At 44.2% G+C, this 22,268-nt stretch overlaps 1 protein-coding gene across 1 annotated transcript in view; it reads left to right on the top strand.

The window, feature by feature from the left end:
• Window positions 1-22,268, top strand: part of LOC311142532 (unconventional myosin-XVIIIa-like) — a 111,772-nt gene that overhangs the window by 70,546 nt on the left and 18,958 nt on the right. Inside the window, exons 17-26 of the mRNA XM_084178196.1 lie at window positions 556-763; window positions 1,008-1,117; window positions 2,295-2,360; window positions 9,006-9,134; window positions 12,703-12,846; window positions 13,157-13,246; window positions 13,544-13,663; window positions 13,812-13,929; window positions 21,510-21,637; window positions 21,744-21,898. Of these exons, the coding sequence (XP_084034322.1) occupies window positions 556-763; window positions 1,008-1,117; window positions 2,295-2,360; window positions 9,006-9,134; window positions 12,703-12,846; window positions 13,157-13,246; window positions 13,544-13,663; window positions 13,812-13,929; window positions 21,510-21,637; window positions 21,744-21,898 (1,268 nt within the window). The remainder of the gene's footprint in view (window positions 1-555; window positions 764-1,007; window positions 1,118-2,294; window positions 2,361-9,005; window positions 9,135-12,702; window positions 12,847-13,156; window positions 13,247-13,543; window positions 13,664-13,811; window positions 13,930-21,509; window positions 21,638-21,743; window positions 21,899-22,268) is intronic.

A 22,268-nucleotide genomic window follows, 5' to 3' on the forward strand; every position in this document is an offset into this window, starting at 1 on the left:
CTGGCCTAATGTATGCCCTCCCTCTGAGAGAGGTGTTCATACAGCGTTTGGGGCGGCAGGTAGCCTAGCGGTTAAGAAAGTTGGGCCAGTAACCTAAAGGTTGCTGGTTCGAATCCCCAAGCCAACTAGGTTAAAAAATCTGCCAATGTACCCTTGAGCAAGTCACTTAGCCCTTATTGCTACTATAAGTCACTCTAGATAAGATCTTCTGCTAAATGACGAAAATGTCATTTTTATGTTTTTACTGTGTTATAACAGCTTTAAAGGGTAGGAGCTAGGAGCTGTCCCTGTGCAGGGCTTAGGCATTAGATTTCCTGGTCCAGAGTACAATCCTTAACTATACCATTTATTAAAACTCAAGCTGATTATTTGATAAGATTGCTTAATGTATGACATTTGTGAGAGCCACTGTGTGGCGCCTTTGCAAATGATTAAAGAGGTTTGGTCTCTGATTAAATTGGGCTACTCTCTCAGTGCACGGTGAGGCCTTGCCCTATCCTCTAGCCCTCCATCACTGTTACCATTTGAGTCCCAGCTAACCCTTCTCTCCTTCAGGACGCTCTGCTGGACACGGTGAGAAGGTCCAGGGTTCACTTTGTCCACTGCCTGCTGCCCAATGCGGATGCCCTGCGGGCGGGCAGAGGGGAGTTGGAGGCCCAGGGGGAGAGTGGAGACTCTGGCCTGATGCAGCTGGATGTGGCCCTGCTCCGGGCCCAGCTCCGCGGCTCCAAGCTGCTGGATGCCCTCAGAATCTACAGACAAGGTGAGAAGGCTGACAGAACTAGAGGCTGTGGTTGTTAGACTAGGAAGGTCCTGAAGGGTTTGACCTGCCTAGACTGGAGTCTGGTTTCCTTCACAAACTTAGAAGCTCACCTGATCTCTCCAACCAAACAAATCAAACGATTAACACTGCTCTACTGTATGTCACGTAGACTATGTGGTTAGAATAAATATTTCAGTAAAAAATTATAGCTCTATAACCTTGCCCCATGTCGTTGTCTTTACAGGATACCCTGATCACATGGTCTTCTCAGAGTTCCGCCGCCGCTTCGATGTGCTGGCGCCACACCTGACCAAGAAACTTGGCCGCAACTACATAGTGAAGGATGAGAAGAGGGTGAGTCTATTTTTCTGTGTGTGTGTGGAGCATAGAATATGATTCAGCTCAATAGCTGAGGTCTGTAGTGTTAGATGAATAAACTGAAGAGGCCATCTCCTTCCTGGCTGTCAGTAGCCCACTGACAGAGGAATACACCTCTGTTAATCAGAGCCATTGTGATGACCTAATCAACATAGCCCCAGCAGACGCAGAGACAGGAAGGAAAGGCCTTTCTAATTGCACTTGGGTTTAGGGCTGAACAAAATACCCAAAACTTGATACTGCAATATATTGTCTACCCTGGAGGCCGTCTGGCTGGTGGTTTTGCCCTAATGATTTTCTTAGAAAAGGATCTCCCCACTGCAATGGTTTATGTGCGATGCAAATGGTGAGAGGGCCTAAAAGTGTTTTAGTGTGACCCAACCTGTGGAGGGAGAATTGCTAATGAGGGTTCCACTCTGAGGTTAACTATCAATGAGTGTCAATTGTGTATTGGTCCCCTGAAAGAGGAGCCAGGCTGAAGTGAAATGGTGGGGAAAAGAACACAAAAGCTACTCTTTACAGAGGAGTGTGAGAGACTGAGCGAAGGTGGTAAAAAGAGAGAAAAGCAGATTTCCCCTGCGTCAGCGTCTCGTAGCAGGGTTTCTGTGGAAACGGCGTTAGACAAAAGGCCTTCAGTGCTCTGGGCTGCAGCCCCTCTCACAGTGTAATCTAGATGGGGCCTTTCAGGCTGGGGGCTCAAGTGGACCTGTCCACACCACCCATGGAAGGGGAAGGCAGAGAGATACACAGAGACAGACAGTAACACAGAGAGGGAGAGCTGCAGGCGGTGCCCCTCTGCAGAGGCTGTATGTGTTCAAGGCTGCTATGGGGCCGAGACCACCACGGCGCCAGGAGGAACAAGCTTGGAGCAGGTGGATTCTGGAGGACGAGCTGTCTGGTCAGTTTTTGCCTCTCTCCCTGCACATGCTCTGTGTCCTTGAGAATAGGAGAGGAGAGTGTGGGGATTGGGCCGGAGGTGTGAGGAAGAATGCGAAAGGAGTACTGATCAGGATTCTGTCAATCTGTCTGATTAGAGGAGTGGTTGTTGGGATGCTGGGATTGTGTCAGTTGGCAGCTCTACGGGACTGCTGCAGAGGGAGAATCCGGGGGTAGAGGGGCAGGGAATGATCTATGTGTCTGTGTGTGTTTCCAGGCTGTGGAGGAGCTGCTGGAGTCCCTGGACCTGGAGAAGAGCAGCTATCACATGGGACTGAGCAGGGTGAGTACCACTACTACCACAACACATTAAAACACCTCACGCCTTGAATTAGTCACTGGTTAAACTACCTCTGTTCATATTATATTGAGTGAAAGAGGGGTTATAGAAACCCAGAAACCAGATGTTGTCCCTTGCATACAGTAGGTTTCCTCAATTTGTAGCTAAAGAGTCCTCCTTCCAGGTGTTTTTCCTTGAGGAATCCCAGCAAAAAATTCTAAGGAGAGATAACGTTTTTGTAATGTTACCCTTAATGTTCCCCTAATGTTTGAGGGTCCACTTTTCCTTTAGTTAGGGGAACATTCTATCTCTGTTAGCAAACACTTTCTGAGAACCGTTTTAGTATGTGTTGGTGTTTAAGTTAGGAGAACATTCCCTTAATGTCAAACAGAACTTATCTAGAACATGGTTACAATGTTCTCAGAATATACAACGTTAATGTTATAGACGCGTTTCATGGGACGTTGCAAGAACATTCATGTGTCCAGTTTTCTGAGGGTTAGGAGAATATTCAACGTTTCACCAAACATACACAGAACACGGTTTCCATGTTCTCAGAATACAAGATATTAATGTTCTAGACATGTTTTATGAGAACGTTTGCAAGAACATTTCAGTGTATAAGTTGTCAGGACGTCACCCAATTAAACGTTCTCCCCCCAAAAAGGTTTTTTTATCACACATTACGCCTTGTTACTGTTGCCAAGCCCATCAAGGCCCTGATTGGTGAACCACTGATCCATTCACAGCTCTTTTTGTCTGTTGGTTAGGGATACACACACAGTGCATTCAACTTACGTATTTGACACACATAAATGATTACATTGTTCATGTTAATTTATACAGTAATTATTATTCAACATTTGAACTCTCACAACCTTTTGGTTCATGGCATTCATATATTTCTGCTACGCCACCATGTCTGTGTCCATTATCAGTTATTTGGACTATTCCAGGGGTGAAAGCAAGCCGGAATGGTCCGGTATGGACTTCCGGCAAAATAAATAGTGTGGGTACACCATACCGGTAAAACATGAGCCTATCACAATAATGAAAACAGATTCCATGAAAACTGTAGGCTATTACACTATTTATCGTTACGTCATGTCAGTCGCATGAACAATTTGTGAATAGACTTGAAAACTTGTGGAATATGCTCCAAAATGCGGTGTTTCAAATATCACAGATATTTTGCCAAGGCAGAGATAAGTGGCCGAGACCAAGACGCACACGGACAGCAGTGTATGCATCAATTCGAGTTACAAGACTTGTGTAGGAGGCTTAATAACACTTTTTGGTGTTTTATAAGTGATGCCTCTTTGCATTCATAAAATTGCATGGTATGGATGCCAGAATATACACTGCTCAAAAAAATAAAGGGAACACTTAAACAACACATCCTAGATCTGAATGAATGAAATAATCTTAATAAATACTTTTTTCTTTACATAGTTGAATGTGCTGACAACAAAATCACACAAAAATGATCAATGGAAATCAAATTTATCAACCCATGGAGGTCTGGATTTGGAGTCACCCTCAAAATTAAAGTGGAAAACCACACTACAGGCTGATCCAACTTTGATGTAATGTCCTTAAAACAAGTCAAAATGAGGCTCAGTAGTGTGTGTGGCCTCCACGTGCCTGTATGACCTCCCTACAACGCCTGGGCATGCTCCTGATGAGGTGGCGGATGGTCTCCTGAGGGATCTCCTCCCATACCTGGACTAAAGCATCCGCCAACTCCTGGACAGTCTGTGGTGCAACGTGGCGTTGGTGGATGGAGCGAGACATGATGTCCCAGATGTGCTCAATTGGATTCAGGTCTGGGGAACGGGCGGGCCAGTCCATAGCATCAATGCCTTCCTCTTGCAGGAACTGCTGACACACTCCAGCCACATGAGGTCTAGCATTGTCTTGCATTAGGAGGAACCCAGGGCCAACCGCACCAGCATATGGTCTCACAAGGGGTCTGAGGATCTCATCTCGGTACCTAATGGCAGTCAGGCTACCTCTGGCGAGCACATGGAGGGCTGTGCGGCCCCCCAAAGAAATGCCACCCCACACCATGACTGACCCACCGCCAAACCGGTCATGCTGGAGGATGTTGCAGGCAGCAGAACGTTCTCCACGGCGTCTCCAGACTCTGTCACGTCTGTCACATGTGCTCAGTGTGAACCTGCTTTCATCTGTGAAGAGCACAGGGCGCCAGTGGCGAATTTGCCAAACGTCCTGCACGGTGTTGGGCTGTAAGCACAACCCCCACCTGTGGACGTCGGGCCCTCATACCACCCTCATGGAGTCTGTTTCTGACCGTTTGAGCAGACACATGCACATTTGTGGCCTGCTGGAGGTCATTTTGCAGGGCTCTGGCAATGCTCCTCCTGCTCCTCCTTGCACAAAGGCGGAGGTTGCAGTCCTGCTGCTGGGTTGTTGCCCTCCTACGGCCTCCTCCACGTCTCCTGATGTACTGGCCTGTCTCCTGGTAGCGCCTCCATGCTCTGGACACTACGCTGACAGACACAGCAAACCTTCTTGCCACAGCTCGCATTGATGTGCCATCCTGGATGAGCTGCACTACCTGAGCCACTTGTGTGGGTTGTAGACTCCGTCTCATGCTACCACTAGAGTGAAAGCACCGCCAGCATTCAAAAGTGACCAAAACATCAGCCAGGAAACATAGGAACTGAGAAGTGGTCTGTGGTCACCACCTGCAGAACCACTTCTTTATTGGGGGTGTCTTGCTAATTGCCTATAATTTCCACCTGTTGTCTATTCCATTTGCACAACAGCATGTGAAATGTATTGTCAATCAGTGTTGCTTCCTAAGTGGACAGTTTGATTTCACAGAAGTGTGATTAACTTGGAGTTACATTGTGTTGTTGAAGTGTTCCCTTTATTTTTTTGAGCAGTGTATTTTAGTGCAGTAGCCTAATAGTTGGAATAGTAACTGAAGTCTGGACACTGACTATAGGCCTCACATGTATTCTATTACAATATTAACTTCTGCAGAATTAAGTGTTCCTGGCAGTAAAATAATAGACCAAATGTTAATTTTGTCTCGGGAAGAAGAGTGGAGAAATATTATTGATTTCTTTCAACATTTTGAGAGAATGCGAATGCGCGCTTAGGGACCTGTTCTGCAGCCTACATGCAATTTCTTTCAGCAACATAAAAGCTGACAGTATTTTATTTTCAACCACATAAAATATGCATCCTAGACTTAACTAAAATACTTGTAATTTCCTTAAAACTGGTCAATATGATGTGATTTGGAAATATCCCTGGTCCCTAGAGCGAAGCAGAAATTAAAGAGAACTTTACCGATGTCAACTAGATTGTTGATGATGCATTGATCATTCAATCGATTTATGACATTCTGGTGAGCATGGCTTTATTTAGTATTCTAGACGAGCATCAAGTAATGACAGAAGAGAAGCTGCATGTATCTAATTGTAGACAAGTTGACTAACAAATAGCCTACCAAATGTCGGAAATTATAAGCAGAAAAATATCTGAATGAGGCTTAAAACATGTATTTTTTTTTGCACCTCCTGTCATGCCGCTGTCCATGAGTAACGTGCGCAGGTAGCCTACATTAAGTAATTGTTTGACAATCAGTTAACATCATGACTAGTTGTGTTTATGCCACATTAAAAAGTAGGCTAATACATTGAAGTTAAAAGACATATCTTTACTATTAGGCCCATAGACATTCTATTAAATTATTATGAATACTATATGTAATTACTGTATATGATAAAATAACAAAAGCGTGTGCACACATAGGAGGTCCCGTGTACAGAAAGCCCTTCAGTTGCTGAAAAAAGAAAATAAATGATGAAAGAATTGTCAGATTATCTGATACCTGACACGGACATGGTGGCGTAGCAGGGAGATCGGAGTACCATGAACCAAGAGGTTGTGAGTTCAAATCCCAGGAGAGGACATGTTGAATAATAATTACTGTATAAATGAACATGCATAATGTAATCATGTGTGTCAAATATGTAAGTTTAAAACACTGTATGTTAAAAGCACTGTATGTGTGAGTATCCCTTACCTTGCCAAACAAAGAGATATGAATGGATCAGTGGTTCACCAATCAGGGCTTTGATTGACTTGGCAAAAGTAACAAGACGTGATGTGTAATGATTTTTTTTTTTACACAAATGTTCTCGCAACATTCCCATGAAACGTGTCTAGAACATTATCTTAAGTTCTGAGAACATTGTAACCACGTTCTGGGTAAGTTCTATTTGACATTAAGGGAATGGTCGCTTGGAAACATTCCTTGCACATCACATGACAGATGATGCAATCTCTATTGCACTCCACACTGCCCTTTCCCACCTGGACAAGAGGAACACCTACGTGAGAATGCTATTCATTGACCACAGCTCAGCATTCAACACCATAGTGCCCTCAAAGCTCATCACTAAGCTAAGGATCCTGGGACTAAACACCTCCCTCTGCAACTGGATCCTGGACTTCCTGACGGGCCGCCCCCAGGTGGTAAGGGTAGGTAACAACACATCTGCCACACTGATCCTCAACACGGGGGCCCCTCAGGGGTGCGTGCTCAGTCCCCTCCTGTACTCCCTGTTCACCCATGACTGCATGGCCAGGCACGACTCCAACACCATCATTAAGTTTGCCGACGACACAACAGTGGTAGGCCTGATCACCGACAACGATGAGACAGCCTATAGGGAGGAGGTCAGAGACCTGGCCGTGTGGTGCCAGGATAACAACCTCTCCCTCAACGTGACCAAGACAAAGGATATGATTGTGGACTACAGGAAACAAAAGAGGACCCAGCACGCCCCCATTCTCATCGACGGGGCTGTAGTGGAACAGTTTGAGAGCTTCAAGTTCCTTGGTGTCCATATCACCAACGAACTATCATGGTCCAAACACACCAAGACAGTCGTGAAGAGGGCACGACAAAGCCTATTCCCCCTCAGGAGACTGAAAAGATTTGGCATGGGTCCTCAGATCCTCAAAAAATTATACAGCTGCACCATCGAGAGCATCCTGACTGGTTGCATCACCGCCTGGTATGGCAACTGCTTGGCCTCCGACCGCAAGGCACTACAGAGGGTAGTGCGTACGGCCCAGTACATCACTGGGGCCAAGCTTCCTGCCATCCAGGACCTCTATACCAGGCGGTGTCAGAGGAAGGCCCTCAAAATTGTCAAAGACTCCAGCCACCCTAGTCATAGACTGTTCTCTCTGCTACCGCACGGCAAGCAGTACCGGAGTGCCAAGTCTAGGTCCAAAAGACTTCTCAACAGCTTCTACTCCCAAGCCATAAGACTCCTGAACAGCTAATCATGGCTACCCGGACTATTTGCACTGCCCCCCCACCCCATCATTTTACGCTGCTGCTACTCTGTTAATTATTTATGCATAGTCACTACATATTACTTCAACTACCTCAACTAGCCGGTGCCCCCGCACATTGACTTTGCACCGGTACCCCCCCCCCCTGTATATATAGCCTCCCTACTGTTATTTTATTTTACTTCTGCTCTTTTTTTCTCAACACTTTTTAGTTGTTGTTTTATTTTACTTTTTTATAAAAAATAAATGCACTGTTTGGTTAAGGGCTGTAAGTAAGCATTTCACTGTAATGTCTGCACCTGTTGTATTCGGCGCATGTGGCCATTTTATTTTTATTTTATTTTATTTGAACATTACTATGAAAATGTTAGTTAATGATCTAATGAGACTCTTAAGGGAATGTTCTCTGAAGTTGTGGGAACGTTTGTTGTTAGCTAGGATGTATTTGTCACTCTGGGTGAACTGTCTGGCAAGTATTGCCTGCCCTGAAAGTCTCTTGGCTGGGGAGGATGGATCTGAGAGGCATGCCTGCCTTCCAGCCTCACCGTGAGACACACAATCATGTCTCCTTTGTATTCATGTCGTTATGGAGTAATTTCTGGCAGGTGATGGGCTTCGGTGTTGTCTTTCGCCCTGGCACTTGTAGACTAATCACAGTAAACACTGCTTGGCACACTTCTGTTTAATCCCATCAGCTGAGAAGTGGCCCATAGCCAACAAGAAAGTATTGTAATTAAAAATGATAATTTTTTGGGAGACAGCTGTTGTTGCCTTCGGGGTTTGGATATTGAAATGGGCTTCGGAGTAGATTAGCACCAAGATGGTGGTTCACAAAACATTCCAACGGCGTCCTAGCAACAGCAGTGGCCCCAGCAGAATGCCAATTAACAGCAGCACCAAATCTTCTGATGACACTGGGTCCACCACACAACTCTCACTGTGGTAAACACTGCCACAACAGGAAGTCACATGTCTCATGCCACCTTTTGATTTAGTCATTCTGATCATAATATAACGCAGACACCCAGAGATCTCCTTACTAGTGGTTTTCTGATGTAGACCTACAGTATGGACAAACATGACTTTACTGTGGAGCCATTTTCTAAGAGGGTAAAACGAGAAACAGCAGTTTTATGTTGAAGCCAAATTCATGACATTCTCCCTCTAACATTGCATTGCAGTACATTTCAAGTCAATTATGTGACCATTTTGTTTGATTTAAATCAGCTCCATACTTGAACAAATGTGAATATATCTATTTTGTTTGATGATGAACTAAAATGTGTGTACTTTGGTCCCCAGTTGTTCTTCAGAGCGGGGACCTTGGCTAAACTGGAGGAGCAGCGGGAGGAGCAGACCAGACACAACATCACCCTGTTCCAAGCAGCCTGCAGTGGGTACCTGGCCAGACAGGCCTTCAGGAAGAGGAAGGTAGACTACAACACGGCTTCACGTCATAAAGTTATAAGCAGGGAAGGAGACAAAGATGCACTGTGTATGTCAAGGCTATGACTGTGACTGTCCAATATGATCAGAATATGTCTTATAGGTTGAAATTCAGGATTTATTTTCCATGATTTACATTAATAGTTTTTTTTTGTGGAGAGCAGTTCAGTCTTCCTACTGTATATTCCCCCTGTTTCTGAAATATTTTTTAGACTACAGCAAGCTCTACAGTAAGCTCTACAAAACAATATTTTACTATTGATTTAGAAACTTGAATGTGATCTATAATAGAGAGATGTGGTTGCCTAGGAGTCTGTAGAGTGATGGAGCCTCTTCCAGGTCAAATTTTAGAGGTTGTTAGCTCTGCCATAGGACCACAGCTAGCTCTGCTGTAAATCTCAAACTAATCACAACAGGACTTAGTAAATCCATCGGCCTAACCCCTCCCCATCCCACCTCCCCTCACCTTCTACCTGATTCACCCTATCACCATCTGCACCAGGGATAGGGGGGTGGCATGTCCCCCTTAATCACACTCTTATTGATCAGCTCTTTCTAAAAGCAGCCCTATTATACGTGCCAGCATCTCCTTCTCCTCAGTTCTATCTCTCCTTCTCCCTCTATTAATCTCTCGCCCCATGATATGGGGCCATCTCTCTGGCGCTGATAGCATTTTTGCAGTTGATGTATGGAATCCAGCACTCCTCTCCTTCACTGTGTGATTACGCTTTGAGTGAGCAGGCTGCCTTCATCTGGCCTGGCTATCCCTGAACTCACTGGCTGGTACATAACCACCCACAGGACATCACTACACTTACTGGCTGGTACACAACCACCCACAGGACACCACTACACTCACTGGCTGGTACATAACCACCCACAGGACATCACTACACTTACTGGCTGGTACATAACCACCCACAGGACACCACTACACTCACTGGTTGGAACTTTCCTTCACCTCCACACATACTGTACACTACCTACATTTCAGCCATGGCTGTGTACTCTCTTTGTTTCCAGGAAGCATCCATGTGGCTTTAAGCGTTCTGAGAAACGGACATACGCTGCAATATCATCCCAAGGTGGTCTATGGGAATAGTCTTTTAGCTAGTTTTGCGAAAAGCTTAAGTTTTTAGCCTTTAGACATTTTTGTTATCTCTGCTTCTATTAAAGAGTTGTGCTTCTCATAAGCAGCTTTTGAGTAATGGGCATGTGGTGGAAATAGGAACCCGGGAATGGCCAAGGTTTTCTCTTATTAAGTTCAAAGGGCATCGTTCAGAGACTGAGGCAGGCTGAGGGAGAGGAGCACTTTATAATCCACTGGAAAGGGCAGGAAATCAGCACTGAGGAACTGTATGAAGGCTAACTGTACCATTACTAAGTCCATTAGTCGGGTCGCTTTTATTTCTTCTGAATGCTCTCTCCTCTGTTTCTTCCCCTACATTTATCTTTAATAGAAAGATAAGATTAAATTTATTTTTTCTTGTAAAATCTTTGCCTCTGAACTAAAGTTCAGGTTTTCGTGAGGTAAGATGTAGTATGGGTGAGGGCTAAGGTTCTGTGATTTTTTTCTGGTTAGGATTGGTTGTTTCATATCAGTGTATGGAATCAGTTATTTCTATTCCAGTGGAAAATAGAAGTCCAAAGTCTGCCCTGAAAATCACCTGAAAGGCAAATATATGCAGTAGGTAAAGAAGCAGCCCTAGAAAAGTGTAATTGGAGGAATGCGGTGAAGTGGTATATTACTGTGTGAATCAAGTTCCCTCCTTCCCTCCTCCCTCTTTCCTTCCTCCCTCTCTAGCAAGATTAACTGAGTGTCTCTATCCAGAGGCCTGTCTTATAATAATGATTGTATAATGAAACCCACTAGGGCTCTCACTCTGTCTTCCCCGTCCATGAAATTTGATTAGGCTTCCATGATGTCACTGTATGATGTATCCGTTCTCAACAAATGTGCCATGGTTAGATGGAAATCCCCTTGGAGTGTTAGGAATGTGGTCTCTGGCAGCGGCAAACATACTTAAAGCCCATGGTGCTTGATGAGCGGCAGGCCGTGTCATAGAATGTCTTGTAACTTTTGATTGATTCATCATGGTTTCCAGAGCTTTTTGAAGTCATCCCAGCATGACTTCATCAGAAATATATATCTCCCTTTCGAGAAACAATTTCCCTTTTGAAAGTGTGCCTGTCTCTCTCTCTCTCTCCTCTCTCTCTCGTACAGTAGTGGAGGGGGCATATGGAAGACAGGATGTTTTCTTTTGAAACACAGTCCAGTGTTCCGCTGTGTGTTTTCTTTCCTGATGTATACCTCTGGGAGCCGGGGGGAATTGAACAGAGCATCCGATGGGTTTCCTAATTAAGCGCTTGTTTTAAGTCAGGGAGTGCGGTGCTGAGTGGAAGCAGGTGGTGTGGGCGGGTGCTTCTCATGCACCGTCAAGTAGCGCTCAGTCTTCACACACAGCGCACGCATGCATGCACACCACACACACATTCACGCACAGGCACACGCACACCTCAGGCAAGGATAGCGACACACCGAGCCAAAGCTGTTAACCTGGAAATGACATCCACTCCTACCTAGCCCTACACTCTTACAAAAAAGGGTTCCAAAAGGGTTCTTCGGCTCTCCCCTAGATAGCATAATTTTTTCTAAGAGTGTGGATGATTATGTCAGAATCTTGGCCCACGATCCACGTCCTCTCTGCAGACTCACATACAGTAGAAAGACAGACCCTCTCAATATGAATAGCCCTTTGTTTAATCTCGTCTTGCAAGTGGCCTAATCTTCTGTTTGCCTTATTCATTATGGGCTATACATCACAAATGAGTCCTGTTGAATATGTCTGTCTGAGATTTGCTGAATATAGCAGTGTGTTACGGCTTTCATGGTGTAACAAATCCTAATTGGTCATAGAGGCTGACTTCAGGGCGGAATCTACTTGATGCTGGGAATATTGAGTTTTGCCATAATCTGCCACTACTACAGATGCTCATGCACAAGCTGCACGGAAATCATGTAACACTTGGAATCGGCTTCCAAGATGTATTGATGTTTGATTTAATTAATCAAAAGAGCTTCTAGCCTTGGAAAAGGGTCTGCAGCAACCCTCCAGAGAAGGCTGACTGACGAAGCCTGGCTGGTTAGTCGAAGCTGCAACACATGATTATTGGATGTGTACATGTCCATCCATCCTGTATGTCAATAACATGGAGACTAGGGCTAGGGTTTCTCAAGATCAGAAATGGCACGTCATTCAATAGTAAAGAGTAAATCACACTGAAGTTTAGGCTGATAATACTAATCAGATGAGATATTCATTCTCTATAGTTAGTCAGTGCATTGAGTGGCTCTCTGTACTCTCTTTCTGTAGTAGAGCTAGCTCTGCTGCACTGTACCTCCTCTGCACTGTACTGCACTATGCTTAGTGTGCTTCCACTCTCTCCTCTCCTCTGCATTCACACTCTCTCAGCCCAATACAGTACAGTCCAGTACCGTCACACCCACTCTCTTTCTCTGTGGGCTGTGTTTCTCTCTCTGTGTTCTGAGCAGACTCACGACCTGGCCATCCGCTGCATCCAGAAGAACATCAACAAGAACAAGGGAGTGAAGGGCTGGCCCTGGTGGAAGCTGTTCACCACCGTACGGCCCCTTATTGAGGTGCAGCTCACAGAGGAACAGATCCGAGGAAAAGACGTGAGTATCTCTCTCTGTCCTTCTGTCTGTCTGACTATACATGTTAGCCTCTTTAGCCATCCAACCTCACCCACTGCAAATCTGCTCCACATGACTAAAGTAAGGGTTTGCATACTTGTAAATGAGTGATTGTACACACACAACCAACCATGAGTCAAGTCTCCAGAGTTGCTATATGATGTCAGGTGGGAGTGGTGAATATCTCCATAGTGTTGCACAGGATTCCAACATGGCTACCTCTGCTGTAGCTATTTTCTACTGTCTCTTTCCTGTTCTTATAATTGTCATTGTACTGTATGTTCTCTTCCAGGAGGAGATCCAGCATCTGAAGGGGAAGCTGGAGAAGACTGAGAAAGAGAGGAACGAACTGAGACTGAACAGTGATCGACTGGAGAGCAGGGTGAGTCTCCTGGGGCCTTTCTTCAATGCACTGCATTCTGGGAGATGGTGTTTGCCGCAGAAGTAGTATACAGTAACTCAGTCATGCTGCCTTCATTAACCAGAAGCTGTGTCAGGTTATCAACTCAAACAGTCCACCTTTGTTCAATGTTTGACTCAGTCTGTGATAAGAAAAGTAGGCTGAGGATATGACTCTCGGGCTTCATAGGTAGCCTTTTGATGGTGTGTTTGTAGTGTGCTGTGACCGAAGATAGGCCATGGGGCATACACATTAAATACTGTGTGTGTGTTCCTCCAGATCACAGAGTTGTCAGCGGAGCTTGCGGATGAGAGGAACACTGGAGAGTCGGCCTCCCAGCTGCTGGAGACAGAGACGTCTGAGAGACTGAGACTGGAGAAAGACATGAAGGACCTACAGGTACAGACAGACACATGCACACACTCACTCTTGAGTGTCTGTACTTACACTTTTGTGAGCCTAAGTAATAGGACAGGGAAGATGGAGCACAAATGTAACATTTAGTACAGAGAATATTCAATATTCTGTCTACCTCTGTCTACCTCAGGCTAAGTTTGACTTGATGAAGAAGCAGATGGAGTCTATGGAGCTGGAGGTGATGGAGGCTCGTCTCATCAGAACGGCAGAGCTCAACGGGGACATGGACGAGGACGATGATGATGCAGGTGAGTTCTTCTGATGCCTAGAGTCCAGTGGCGGTCAGTGCTGTTTACGATGAGCATGGCCTTATTTCTATTACAGCATATTGGATGACTGTCATTTATATTCCATTCACTCAGTTCAATGTAACAGCGATAGGTTTAGGCTACTACATGATACTCCAATTTTCCCTATACCAATCATGAGGTTTCTACAACCTAGCCTATGAATAAAAGTTTACAACGTAGGTGCACACAAGTCGAGAGACAAATTTGAGGTGACAGACAGTGACATTCAATACCGCCTTGCACACTCTTGCCTGCATCTAGCTGATATAGTGTGTAATCATTAGTCCAACAGTTGCAAACAAGAGTTTCTATTGGACAAATTCAGGTATGTTTATCCCCGTTTTGTTCTGTTTGCTTCCGTTTAAGAAACATTTTTCAACACACTCCTGATCACGCATAAACAGAGTTCACTCTCATAACAGCCACGTTGTATTCCTTCTCTTCCCTTCATTTGTGGATTTCAATGCACAGCACATCAGCTGTATGTGACCAGGCGAAAAAACCTTTCCAAGCCAAACCGCTACACACAGCCTACATCGTTGTCACCATATTAGCTAAAGTAATGTCATAGTTAGCATAACTAATAGAACTAACACGTTAGTAAACCCGCTACAATCATGCACTAACGTTAGTCTACAGTCAGTAAGCAGTTACACTGGTGGGCCCCGGTGGCAATAAATTAGTAATACCAAAATCTTACCTTGACTTAGAAGAGTTCCAGTGTTGTGTTGGAAAGTCATAGCCAGCTAGCTAACATAGCATCCCTCTGTTTGAGCAGGGTGTTTCAGTAGGCTAAACTAGCTAGCTGCATTTGCTAGCTAAGTAAGTGAAACTGAAAGTGACAAAAAATGACAATGTCTCTCTATTTCTCTCTTGCTTCTCCTTCATTTTGGAAGATATTACATTTTTCAAAACTGTTCAACTATTGTCTTTCTCTCTCTTTGAGTCAACTACTCACCACATTTTAATAACTGCAGTGCTAGCTAGCTGTAGTTTATGCTTTCAGTACTAGATTAATTCTCTGATCCTTTGATTGGGTGGACATGTCAGTTCATGCTGCAAGAGCTCTGATAGGCTGGAGGATGTCCTCCGGAAGTTGTCATAATTACTGTGTAAGTCTATGGAAGGGAGTAAGAACCATGAGCCTCCTAAGTTTTGTATTGAGGTCAATGTACCCAGAGGAGGACGGAGGCTAGCTGTCCTCCGGCTACACCGTTTTGCTACCCTACCTAGTGCTGTTGAGGCTACTGTAGACCTTCTTTACAAAATAGCGTGTTTTAATCAGTTATTTGGTGACGTGATTATATTTAGTATAGTTCTATCTAAAAAGGATAACTTTTTAATGTTTTACAATTTAAATTTTTATGAAATTCACTGAGGAGGATGGTCTTCCCCTTCCTCCTCTGAGTAGCCTCCACTGCTAGAGTCTCTTATCCACACAAACCCACTGAATGCATGGTGACTATTCTGTTGTCATTATGGCTGAGTGAAGGAAAGGCATTAGAAATATAAAAAATCTAATAAAATTGTATTTGTCACATGCGCCGAATACAATGGGTGTAGACTTTAACGTCAAATGCTTGCTTACTAGCCCTTCCCAACGATGCAGAGTTTAAAAAATATGTATAATAAAACTAAAAATAGTAGCACAAGGAATAAAATACACAAGAATGGAGCTACTGTATATACAGAGAGTACCAGATGTGCAGGGGTACGAGGTATTTGAGGTAGATATGTACATGAAGGCAGGGTAAAGTGACCAGGCAGCAGGATAGATAATAATAATAAGAGGGGTAACCATTTAATTAACTATTTAGCAGTTTTATGGCTTGGGGATAGAAGCTGTCTCGGAGCCTGTTGGTCCTAGAGCCAATGCTCCGGTACTGTTAGCCGGACGGGAACAGAGTGAACAGTCTATGGCTTGGGTGGCTGGAGTCTTTGGCAATTTTTCAGGCCTTCCTCTGACACCGCCTGATATAGAGGTCCTGGATGGCAGGGAGTTTGGCACCACCCTCTGTGGCGCTTTGCGGTCGAGGGCGGTGCATTATCAGACCAAGCGGTGATGCAACCAGTCAAGATCCTCTCGATGGTGCAGCTGTATAACTTTTTGAGCATTCGAGGGCCCATGCCAAGTCTTGTTTAGCCTCCTGAGGGGGAAGAGGCACTGTCTTGCCCTCTTCACGACTGTGTGTGGGCCATGTTAAGTCCTTAGTGATGTGGACGCCAAAGAACTTGAAGCTCTCAACCCACTCCACTATAGCCCTCTCTACTGGTATGATTTTTATTTTGTATATTATCTTTATTTAACTTGGCAAGAGGAGTTAAGAACAAATTCTTATTTACAATGATGGCCTACACCGGCCAAACCCGGACGACGCTGGGCCAATTGTGCGCCGCCCTATGGGACTCCCAATCACGGCCGGTTGTGATACAGCCTGGAATCGAACCAGGGGGTCTGTAGTGACACCTCAAGCACTGAGATGCAGTGCCTTAGACCGCTGCGCAACTCGGGAGCCAATAAGAGGATACTCACATATTACATAGGAAAGAGTGGGTTGTAAGTTGTATTATGATCACCTGTGTTTTTCAGAGGCAAACAGACACAGCTTAGAAAGTGGCCCATGGTATTTAAAGCTGCAATATGTAACTTTTTGGGGGCGACCCGACCAAATGCACATAGAAATGTGCGTTATAGATCTGTCATTCTCATTGAAAGCAAGTCTAAGAAGCGGTAGATCTGTTCTATGTGCACTATTTCTATACTTTCCCTTAAGTTTCATACAATATTTGTGGTTATGGAAAATATGTTTCACAGCGGTTTAGATGGTACAATGATTCTCTACACTATACTTGCTTGTTTTGTCAAATAAACTGAAATTAGGCGAACTATTCAAATTTTTGCAACCAGGGGCGATTTCTGCATAGTGCATCTTTAATAGTTCCAAACTGGTAATATGAAGGGTATTGTGTGACTCGTCCTTAGTACAATATTTGAGACTACATACAGTAGAAAAAATTGGTCAAAAGTTGCATAATAACATATAGTGCCTTGCAAAAGTATTCATCCCCCTTGGCGTTTTTCTATTTTGTTGCATTACAAACTGTAATTTAAATTGATTTTTATTTGGATTTCATGTAATGGACATACACAAAATAGTCCAAATATGTGAAGTGAAATGAAAAAAATAACAAATAAATAAATAACGGAAATGTGGTGCGTGCATATGTATTCACCCCCTAAATAAGATCTGGTGCAACCAATTACCTTCAGAAGTCACATAATTAGTTAACTAAAGTCCACCTGTGTACAATCTAAGTGTCACATGATCTGTCACATGATCTCAGTATATATACACCTGTTCTGAAAGGCCCCAGAGTCTGCAACACCACTAAGCAAGGGGCACCACCAAGCAAGTGGCACTATGAAGACCAAGGAGCTCTCCAAACAGGTCAGGGACAAAGTTGTGAAGTACAGATCAGGGTTGGGTTATAAAAAAGTATCAGAAACTTTGAACATCCCACGGAGCACCATTAAATCCATTATTAAAAAATGGAAAGAATATGGCACCACAACAAAACTGCCAAGAGAGGGCCGCCCACCAAAACTCACGGACCAGGCAAGGAGGGCATTAATCAGAGAGGCAACAAAGAGACCAAAGATAACCCTGAAGGAGCTGCAAAGCTCCACAGCGGAGATTGGAGTATCTGTCCATAGGACCACTTTAAGCCGTACACTCCACAGAGCTGGGCTTTACGGAAGAGTGGCCAGAAAAAAGCCATTGTTTAAAGAAAAAAAGAAGCAAACACGTTTGGTGTTCGCCAAAAGGCATGTGGGAGACTCCCCAAACATATGGAAGCAGGTACTCTGGTCAGATGAGACTAAAATTTAGCTTTTTGGCCATCAAGGAAAACGCTATGTCTGGCGCAAACCCAACACCTCTCATCACTCCGAGAACACCATCCCCACAGTGAAGCATGGTGATGGCAGCATCATGCTGTGGGGATGTTTTTCCATCGGCAGGGACTGGGAAACTGGTCAGAATTGAAGGAATGATGGATGGCGCTAAATACAGGGAAATTCTTTCAGTCTTCCAGAGATTTGAGACTGGGACGGAGGTTCACCTTCCAGCAGGACAATGACCCTAAGCATACTGCTAAAGCAACACTTGAGTGGTTTAAGGGGAAACATTTAAATGTCTTGGAATGGCCTAGTCAAAGCCCAGACCTCAATCTAATTGAGAATCTGTGGTATGACTTACAGATTGCTGTACCAGCACAACCCATCCAACTTGAAGGAGCTGGAGCAGTTTTGCCTTGAAGAATGGGCAAACATCCCAGGACTAGATGTGCCAAACTTATAGAGACATACCCTAAGAGACTTGCAGCTGTACAGTTGATGTCGGAAGTTTACATACACTTAGATTGGAGTTATTAAAACTCATTTTTCAACCACTCCACAAATGTCTTGTTAACAAACTATAGTTTTGGCAAGTCGGTTAGGACATCTACTTTGTGCATGACAGAAGTAATTGTTCCAACAATTGTTTACAGACAGATTATTTCACTTATAATTCACTGTATCACAATTCCAGTGGGTCAGAAGTTTACATACACTAAGTTGACTGTGCCTTTAAACTGCTTGGAAAATTGTCATGGCTTTAGAAGCTTCTGATAGGCTAATTGACATCATTTTAGTCAATTGGAGGTGTACCTGTGGATGTATTTCAAGGCCTACCTTCAAACCCTACCTTCAAACCCTCAAAATTGTCAGACTCCAGCCACCCTAGTCATAGACTGTTCTCTCTGCTACCGCACGGCAAGCGGTACCGGAGTGCCAAGTCTAGGTCCAAAAGACTTCTCAACAGCTTCTACCCCCAAGCCATAAGACTCCTGAACAGCTAATCATGGCTACCCGGACTATTTGCACTGCCCCCCAACCCCATCCTTTTTACGCTGCTGCTACTCTGTTAAGTATTTATGCATAGTCACTTTAACTCTACCCACATGTACATATTACCTCAACTACCTCAACTAGCCGGTGCCCCCGCACATTGACTCTGCAACGGTACCCCCCTGTATATATAGCCTCCCTACTGTCACTTTATTTTACTGTATATATAGCCTCCCTACTGTCACTTTATTTTACTTCTGCTCTTTTTTTCTCAACACTTTTTTTGTTGTTGTTTTATTCTTACTTTTTTTGTTTTGCATGTGACCAATAAAATTTGATTTGATTTGATTTGAACTCAGTGCCTCTTTGCTTGACATCATGGGAAAATCCAAAGAAATCAGCCATGACCTCAGAATTTTTTTTTAGACCTCCACAAGTCTGGTTCATCCTTGGGAGCAATTTCCAAACGCTTGAAGGTACCACGTTCATCTGTACAAACAATAGTACGCAAGTATAAACACCATGGGACCACGCAGCCGTCATGCTGCTCAGGAAGGAGACGCGTTCTGTCTCCTAGAGATTAACGTACTTTGGTGTGAAAAGTGCAAATCGATCCCAGAACAACAGCTAAGGACCTTGTGAAGATGCTGGAGGAAACAGGTACAAAAGTATCTATATCCACAGTAAAACAAGTCCTATATCGACATAACCTGAAAGGCCGCTCAGCAAGGAAGAAGCCACTGCTCTAAAACCGCCATAAAAAAGCCAGACTACGGTTTGCAACTGCACATGGGGACAAAGATCGTACCTTTTGGAAAATGTCCTCTGGTCCGATGAAACAAAAATAGAACTGTTTGGCCATAATGACCATCGTTATGTTTGGAGGAAAAAGGGGGATACTTGCAAGCCGAAGAACACCATCCCAAACGTGAAGCACGGGGGTGGCAGCATCATGCAGTGGGGGTGCTTTGCTGCAGGAGGCACTGGTGCACTTCAGAAAATAGATGGCATCATGAGGAAGGAAAATGATGTGGATATATTGAAGCAACAGCTCAAGACATCAGTCAGGAAGTTAAAGCTTGGTCGCAAATGGGTCTTCCAAATGAGCAATGACCCCAAACATACTTCCAAAGTTGTGGCAAAAATGCTTAAGGACAACAAAGTCAAGGTATTGGAGTGGCCATCACAAAGCCCTGACCTCAATCCTATAGAAAATGTGTGGGCAGAACTGAAAAAGCGTGTGCGAGCATGGAGGCCTACAAACCTGACTCAGTTACACCAGCTCTGTCAGGAGGAATGGGCCAAAATTCACCCAACTTATTGTGGGAAGCTTGTGGAAGGCTACCCGTAACGTTTGACCCAAGTTAAACAATTTAAAGGCAATGGTACCAAATACTAATTGAGTGTATGTAAACTTCTGACCCACTGGGAATGTGACGAAATAAATAAAAGCTGAAATAAATAATTATCTCTACTATTATTCTGACATTTCACATTCTTAAAATAAAGTGGCGATCCTAACTGACCTAAGACAGGGAATTCATTAAATGTCAGGAATTGTGAAAAACTGAGTTTAAATGTATTTGGCTAAGGTGTATGTACATTTCCGACTTCAACTGTAATTGCTGTATAAGGTGGCTCTACAAAGTATTGACTTTGGGGGGGGGGGGTGAATAGTTATGCACGCTCAAGTTTTCTGTTTTTTTGTCTTATTTCTTGTTTGTTTCACAATACAAAATTATTTGCATCTTCAAAGTGGTAGGCATGTTGTGTTAATCAAATGATACAAACCCCCAAAAAATCTATTTTAATTCCAGGTTTTAAGGCAACAGAATAGGAAAAATGCCAAGGGGGGTGAATACTTTCGCAAGCCACTGTAACTGGCCCATGAATTGGCATATCTTCTATGGATTTACAGGTGTGGAATTAAGATGCCCAGTCAGGCCTTAGTCCTCTCTCTCCTCTGATCTTCTGCGCTGAGTGAGGCGTCATGCTGTGAGTGTATTGTCCTTGAGTCTCTCTGTGCCCGTGAGTCAAGGCGCTCGAATACCCGGCCTCCACAAAGCCAGAGTGGGGAGGTTTCAGATAAATTAGAAAATAATCTTGTGGATCAGAGCCAGTGGCCCCTGGAAGCTGTCATTATGCTATATATATGCAAATGTCTGTTCGTAATGGAAAGCCACAGTGTTCCTGTGTGAAGGGGGAATGGACAGCCTCTCAAACGATAAGTCTGAGAAATGAACCTGGACCTCCCTCTATTCTCCACTGCTTTAGTGTAGATAGTCTCTGACAGCCACAGCTCTGGGCCAAGTTAAAGCTCTAGATTAGATTAGATAGATTAGATGTGTTTATTAGTCACATGCACAGGGTCGCAGATGTAATCGCAGGGTACAGTGAAATTCGTATTCTCCGAGCTCCAACAGTAAAGGTAAAAAAAGAGAAGTCAATGAAATAATAATAATAATAATAATAATAATAATATATACACATTTACAACTGTGTCTATGCTGTTAGGTTCTGCCCTTCCACTATAAAACTCTTACGGATTCCATACTCTGTGTTTCAGTGGTGTCAAGTCCATTTTTAAATTAATCTACTGGTAGTTGATGAACTTCTTCATATGTACTGTCACTGGTCTGTCTCACAGGAGGAGAGTGGCGGCTGAAGTACGACCGAGCCATCCGGGAGACAGAGTTCACCAAGAAGAGACTTCAGCAGGAGTTTGAAGACAAGCTGGAGACAGAGCAGCAGAACAAAAGACACCTGGAGAGAAGGGTACAGCCCTGGTCTTACACTAATGCTTAATTCCATATTGCCCACAAGTGTACTGTAGTGATATCTCATACTGTATGATATTAGAGTACTCATACTGTGTGTGTAGCTGACTGATTTGCAGGCGGACAATGATGAGGTGCAGCGCTCTGTGCAGCAGCTGAAGAAGAAGTGTAGCAGACTGACGGCTGAGCTGCAGGACACCAAGCTGCACCTGGAGGGCCAGCAGAGCCGCAACCACGACCTGGAGAAGAAACAGAGGAAGTATGTACACGCACGCACACTCACACTCGCAGGCACACGCACTATTACACAATGCCAAAGCCTTCATTCACCAGCTCTGGTTATATAACACTGACTATAGAAATAAGAAACCTCCATTTGGACATATACAGCACTAGATGCCTTACCATCCAAAGAGTGAGAAGTGATTAACATGTTTCTTTGTCTGCTGAAATGTCCTCACACTCACTAGCTGACCTACCAAGGAAGCTACTACAAGTTTCTTAATTTCAACAGAGAATAGACTGGCTGTAATCTGTGGAATTGCATTAGCCAAGGGAATGAGTCAGACTTTTAGCACTTGAGAGGTTTGTGCTGTGACAGAATGTGATCTCTCCCCTGGGGCCAATTG

Source organism: Coregonus lavaretus, assembly GCF_964263955.1.
Source record: "Coregonus lavaretus genome assembly, chromosome: 15".
In the NCBI taxonomy this organism is placed as follows: Eukaryota; Metazoa; Chordata; class Actinopteri; order Salmoniformes; family Salmonidae; genus Coregonus; species Coregonus lavaretus.